Below are 6,709 nucleotides of genomic sequence, written 5' to 3' on the forward strand. Positions count from 1 at the left end.
CAATCCATCCTGATAGGTTTAGTAACTGCGGCCAGCATTTCCAGGCTTTCAGCACAAAGCCTAGATAGACTAGGGCAGAGTATCTTCCAACATTTTTTTCTTTACCTGTTCATGCCAAGAGAGGCTGCTTGGCCTGGGAACCAGTAGAAAAAGTGCTCTGCAGCAGCCTGGGCGGTTCGGGGACGAGACTGAGAGCTGACGCCTGACGCTGCCCTTAAGTCCTAAAGGCAAAATCGGGAGCCTGCCGCTTAGCTCAGCAGTTTCAGTGCCAGCTTATGCAAATGCAGTCAGGCACTGCACAGGAAGCTGGGTTCCTCCGCAGACCCTCATTCCGTACCACCTGCCTTAAGGCATCCTGAGACGACAGCCAGAAAACAAAACGAAACAAAACAGAAAAACCTTCTAAAAGCAAGTCAGTGGGTTGGTTTTCTAGATTTTCCAAAGGCGAAACGGCAGTGAGGTGAGGACTGGGGAGATGGCTCAGTGGAATAAGCCCTTCCCTGGCAAGCGCAAGGGCCTGAGTTCAATCTCCACTTCTGGGGGGGGGGGTGAGGTGCAGTCATGGATCTCACCTTGCAGGGAGATTTACAATTTTTTGTTATTGTTGGAAGGCCGGAAAGCTTCTCAATTCTAACAGAAATTTAATTTATCCAGGAGAAATATTTTCAGGGCACCGAGTAAGGGTAGTAGACATACAGCAGGAAAATACAAGAGTGAAGGAAACCTGGCACGATGGATTCCTTGCGGAGGAGCTGGTGGAGGAGAGGGTGGACTAAACAGTAAATCGAGGTTGGAGGCCGGTTTGATTTAGTTTTGTTGTTTTTGTTTTTGAGACACTGTCTCCCGGTGCAGAGCGCTCGCCCCGGGCGCGCGCCAGCATGCCCCGCAGGCTCCTTTTTCTCTTCGTGACCTACCTGGCTTTTGTTTCGTTTGGGGTTTCACTGTTGCCCTTGAGAGGGGAGTCTCGCTACGGCGGTCCTCAGCGGGGGTGAGGCCCGGACGCCCCGCGAGAAGCGAAGGTCGGCGAAGGCGCGGCACGCGGTCACTGTGGTGTTTCTACGTTAAGGCTTTCTAAACCCTTCCCACACTTTAAACACACTTCTGTTCTCAACCATTTTTTCAACTCGCAGACCCACAGAATGTCGACAGCATACGTTTACTGTACAGTCCTGCGAAATCCCGCCCTAGAGCGAAAGATCCTCGATAATTTAGATCAGTATTTTTTTTTTTTTTTTGAAAACTCGCGAAAGAGTGAGTTGGCGAAGGTCCCGCCGCGAAACCGCGAGGGCCTGCGGCGTGGGGCTGCGGGCGGGCGGGCGGGCGCTCCAGCGGAGCCAGCTCCCCGCGACAGCCGCGACCGTCACTCCTCGGCAAGCGTTTGAGGGCTCTCCTTTCTGGTATATAACCTAGAGCCCCTCTTGGGGTTGGCCAGAGAAAGGAGGTTGGGGGTCTCCGCGGGAGAACTCTGGGACGTCCGAGCGAGACGTCACCCCGCCCCACGCGAACCCGGCCCCCTCCAGCTACGACGCCAGCGCGCCCCCAGCATTAGCAACCGAGCATGCGCCAAAGGCGCCGCGCAGGCGACGTGATTGCGTCACCGTCGGGCGCTGACGTACGCAGGACTGCCTGCGTTGCGACTCAGCAATTCTCGCGGAGAGCGTGTCCTCTGCGATGGCGGGCACGGGTCTGGTGGCCGGAGAGGTGGTAGTGGATGCGCTGCCGTATTTTGATCAAGGCTATGAGGCGCCGGGCGTGCGGGAAGCGGTGAGTGCGCGGCGTGCGTGTAGCGGGCGGTGCTCGCCGGCGCGGTGCCCAAGCGGCGCGGGCGGCCGTGGCCGCCCCTACCGTGGACGCCCCTACCGTGGCCGCGCCTACCGTGACCGCCCCTACCGTGGCCGCCCCTACCGTGGCCGCCCCTACCGTGGCTGGTGTTCTCGTTCTTAGGCTGCGGCGCTGGTGGAGGAGGAGACGCGCAGATACCGACCCACCAAGAATTACCTGAGCTACTTGACAGCGCCAGATTATTCCGCTTTTGAAGTAAGCGATGCTTTGAGCCCAGCGTACCGGGGGAGGATTCTCGTGAACCTGTATTTTGGGTTGAGGAATTTGGCAACGAAGAAGTGAGGTGGTGTTATGTAAATGGTTCCAGCCTAACTACTGGCTTCGCTTTTTTTTGAGCCCGGAGTCCGACTCGGCACCTCGCGCTTGCCGGCCAGGCGCTGTGTCCCAGAGCCACATCCCTGGCCCTAGTTAGGTACACGTCTCACAGGTACCGACAGCAGCCACGTGGGCCTTCTTCAGGGTCCGTGGGGCCCCGAGAAGGACTCAGTGCAGAGTCTTCAAACTCTTAAGGCAAAATTGTGTGTACCCTTTTTTTTTTTTTCTTTAGTAAGAAAGGATCCATGTGTAAATTCTGAAAGAAATCCTATAAGGTCCACCCTGCTGCAAGACATGTGGGCTTTTAAATCTACAAATAAGCGTAATTGTTGATGGTTTTTAGACCCGCCAGAGGGAGGCCTTTTATCAAAGCCTAGATATTTACCATGTGGCTGTGGGTACCGAACAAGGCAGTATCTAAGTATGTACGTTTGCAAATATTTGACATATGAGTCCAGCCAAGATACTAATTAGTATCAAAGCAGGCGAATGAAATGTAAAATACCATCTGTAAGTTATTTTATTTAATGGCAGAGGCCCTGCCAACGTGCCTTTTCTCCTCCATTGTTTGCAAAGAGCAAAGGGTGAAAATAGCCGCCAGGACCAAAAAGAAGTACAGATTTAGGCTCCTAAACAGAAAGCAAATTATGCCTCACCTCTCTTTCTCCTGTTGTCAAAGAATATTCAAGTCCCTGGTTGTGTACACTGGCTTCCTTTCACCGTCAGCTTGTGCGAAAGGAGGAACGAGCCCCAGTTCAGTCCCCAGCACCACCACTGAAAGCTACAGGCCTGCCAGGCCCTGGTTCAGACAGACCGGGAGTGGGAGGCGTTGGTAGGGCTGGGCTTAGAATTGCGTTCACAGCTCCCTAGCTGATGGCAGTGTGCTGCTGAGACTGGAAAGGACTTAGGATTGGTCCCTTCCTCTTACACCATATTTCTTGCCCCAGCCTAAGTATGGAACTGACGTGTATGTCTCTGCAGACTGGAAAGAGCATTTAGCTCAGAGAAGAGTTGCTGGGCGGAGCACCGGGGTAGATAGAAGGTGCTCCTAGCGTGTGCAGTGCACAGGAAAGAAAAAGGAGCTGGGTGTGTGGTGCTTCTGTGTTCCCAGCACTCTAGGGCTGAACGTTCAAGCCCAGCCTGGGCAAATTGTCAGGACTTTTTCACAATAAAAAGGGTTGAGTATGAGTTGAGTGCAAAGACCCTTAGTTCAATCCCCAGTACTTAGAGAGAAGGAGAGAAAGGAAAGAAATTGGGGGAAGAAAGAGAAATGATCCCTTACAATGGGAGTATAAAGTATAACTTTTGGGGTTGGTTTTTTTTTTACTGATTATTAAGTTAATTGTGTTGATATAATCTTGGAAATAATTCTCTAATTTATACATCAGACTGACATAATGAGAAATGAATTCGAAAGATTGGCTGCAAGACAACCAATTGAATTGCTCAGTATGAAACGGTAAGAATTTTTTTTAAAAAAATTTTATTTATTTATTTATTTATGTGTGTGTGTGTGTGTGTGTGTGGCCAGCTCAGCCCACCAGGGGGCGGGGCTGGCTGGCATGTGGTGCTGGGGGATTGAACTGCGGTCCCTGTTCTTTGCAAAGCTTGTTCTAAGTAGGTGCTTTAGACCACTGAGCCATCTCACCAGCCCCAAGAATATTAAATTTTCATTTATAGTAACTCATGAGCAAGGACTTGAGATTTATGAAGAGCGTATTTGCTGACTGTACCAGCACTGTGAAGAGAGAAGAGGGTGGGCTCTCAATATGTGTTTTTGCATTTTTCTCTAAAAGGGGTGTGGGTATTTGACAGAAATGGTAAAAGGATTTTTATGTCCATCTTTTTTCCCCTTTAATATATTAAATATTTTTCTTTTTGTGATTGGCTTGGGGCAGGGTTGGCGTGGCATGTGGGGCCGGGGATCGAACTACAGTCCTTGTGTTTGCTTAAGCAGGTGCTTTAGACCACTGAGCTATCTCATTGGCCCAATATATTAAAATATTTTTCAGTAACATTTTTTTAAAGATATGGGCCAGGGAGATACCTCAGTAGAATAAGCGCTTGCCTGGCAAGCGCAAGGTCCTGAGTTCAATCCCCAGTACCGCAAAAAATAAATAAATAAATAGAGATATAATGACAGACAAAGGAACCACTTTAATAGGGTTGTGCTGCTGGAGGAAGAAATTGGACTCCTCTTCCGGTAACATAATTTAATAGCTAGTATGGCAATCTTTTATGTAAATACAATATAGTTTATCTAACTCACGTTGAATTTTTTTGTAACTAAATATAATGATAGCAAGTATCATTTGTAAATTGTTTTTTAGGATAAAAGGTTTCTTTTGGTTCATGAGACAGGGTCTCACTATGTAGCCTAGGCTGGCTTGAACTCTTGGGAATCTTCCTGCCTCAGCCCCCGAGTGCTAGGCTCACAGGCATGTGCCACCACACCAGTCGATTGTTGTTTTTTAAAGGTGTAGAGACCCATGGGTTATTCTGTTGGTATTAAGGATGACAGTGTGGCAGATAATGTAGTTTAGTTTTACTTCATTTTATTTTACTTCAGATATGAGCTTCCAGCCCCTTCCTCAGGTCAGAAAAATGACATTACTGCGTGGCAAGAATGTGTGAACAATTCTATGGCCCAGTTAGAACATCAGGCAGTTCGAATTGAGAACCTGGAGCTGATGTCACAGCATGGATGTAATGCCTGGAAGGTGTATAACGAGTAAGCAGCTTCATTCCCTTCTCCCTCCCAGCCTCACCAAGGGGTTATTTCTTGAAAACTGCAGGAGGCACGGTATTGGAAATTGATAAAAATAATATTGCTAGATTTGATTTAGATCGTATCTGAGAGCTCTAGTCAGATGAACAGCCACTGCCTAGAGGCCTGCTACAAAGCTCAGGAGCACTAAGGGGACTTGATCTAACCACCACGTTAACTCTGTAATAACATTGTAATGAGTGTCTTGGGTTGGGTTGGGTTGGGTTTTGTTATTGTCTGTACAAAGTCTTGCTATATAGTTCAGGCTGGCCTTGAACTCACTTTGTAGCCTAGGCTGGCCCCGAACTTGGCAGTGATCCTGCTGCCTCAGCCTCATGAGTGTTGGGATTACCTGGTTTAGAAAATGAATTTTGATCTTCCACTTGACTGGCACTGTCAGAAATTGTTGACCTGAGTCCCCTACAGCTCAACTTAACAGCATGGCTTTATTTCTTATAATTTCGTCTTCATACTTTTCTGCTGGATGGTTAAGACCAAGGTAAAGCAGGACCTATGCAACAAGAGTTGTAGCTTTTGGGTCTGATAAGGTCAGTGAAATCCCCTCAGGATGTATCCTGAGATACGGACTACTGAACTCTTTTAGAATATTTTGCTGAGTTTACACACCTATAATATTTAAATGATGGAACTTAACAAAAAAAAGGGGGATACAGATGAATGTCCATTTTGTATCTGTGTGTTCAAAGTGGTTAGGATAGATACATAGTTACATTCTCTTAATGAATAGAGGGATTTGCTCTAATGGTGTTTGTAAATAGGATATCAAGTCCGCATCTTGTACAGCAATTAACCACTAGGAAGAATGTATGCAATGTGTTAATTATTGAAACTGTCCTACCAATTTGGTTTGAAACTGTCTCTCTGCTATTTGTTTCTCAATAAAATTATGGAAAAAAAATTTTAAAAAAAGAAAATGAGTTTTGAGGCTGCTTTCAAGTTATCATCTCATAGAGTAATTTTTGATATGGGAATACTTATACAATTCATGATTTTTGGTTTCAAAGGACAAGGTTCTGCTAAATTGCCCCTGCTGCCTGAGAATTTGTAGTCTTCCTGCCTCGGCCTCCCAGTGTGCTGGAGTTATGGGTGCTTGGTGCATATTATCATGTTCTTTAAAGTTTCCATAAACACTGAATTAACAAGTACTATACCATTTCTTCTAGGGAAATTATGTATATATACACATACATCTCACATAGATTATAATTTTAAATTATAAAAACAACTTATCTTGGTAGATTTTATTTTTAAAATCATTTATTTATGTATTTATTTATTTGCTACAGGGTCTCGCTACACAGCTCAGACTCCTAGTGCTCCTCCTGTCTCAGTGTCCCCAGCACTGGGATTACAGGCAGGCACCCCCATGCCTGGTTTTGAGGCCTGCAGGGCAGGCCAGAGGTTCCATGGTCGATGTGACATATGGCACTTGCGCTTGCTAGGCAGGCACTTAGGCCACCAAGCTGTCTCCCCAGCTCGGAAGTGTAAGTGCTGCGCTTGCGGCAGCCACTGAGATGTCAGCTTGGGGACTGAAGCTCCATCCTTTGCTCCTCTCTGAATGAGAGCTGTATGATTCTGATGAAGGCCCAGCACCTCCTTGCACAGCCTGAGCTGGGAGCGTGGCCCAGCAGTGTGGCTTTTCGTGGGTGTGCACGCATTCAAGGGTGTGACGATAGCACCGCGGTGACTAGGAATATAGATAAGCTAGAGCAGAAGTCTAATCAATACGGAATTTGTGAATAATAAGAATCAAAATTGTAATAG

The 6,709-nt window shown here is 47.2% G+C and overlaps 1 protein-coding gene across 1 annotated transcript in view; it reads left to right on the forward strand.

Moving 5' to 3' along the window:
* The first annotated feature begins 1,576 nt into the window (after positions 1-1,576).
* Positions 1,577-6,709, forward strand: part of Bcas2 (BCAS2, pre-mRNA processing factor) — a 14,391-nt gene continuing 9,258 nt past the window's right edge. The window contains exons 1-4 of the mRNA XM_004641682.3: positions 1,577-1,764; positions 1,945-2,037; positions 3,546-3,616; positions 4,727-4,888. Coding sequence (XP_004641739.1) covers positions 1,672-1,764; positions 1,945-2,037; positions 3,546-3,616; positions 4,727-4,888 — 419 coding nt within the window. The 5' untranslated portion in view covers positions 1,577-1,671. The remainder of the gene's footprint in view (positions 1,765-1,944; positions 2,038-3,545; positions 3,617-4,726; positions 4,889-6,709) is intronic.

This window comes from Octodon degus, unplaced genomic scaffold, assembly GCF_000260255.1.
Source record: "Octodon degus isolate 3935 unplaced genomic scaffold, OctDeg1.0 scaffold00140, whole genome shotgun sequence".
Classification (NCBI taxonomy): domain Eukaryota; kingdom Metazoa; phylum Chordata; class Mammalia; order Rodentia; family Octodontidae; genus Octodon; species Octodon degus.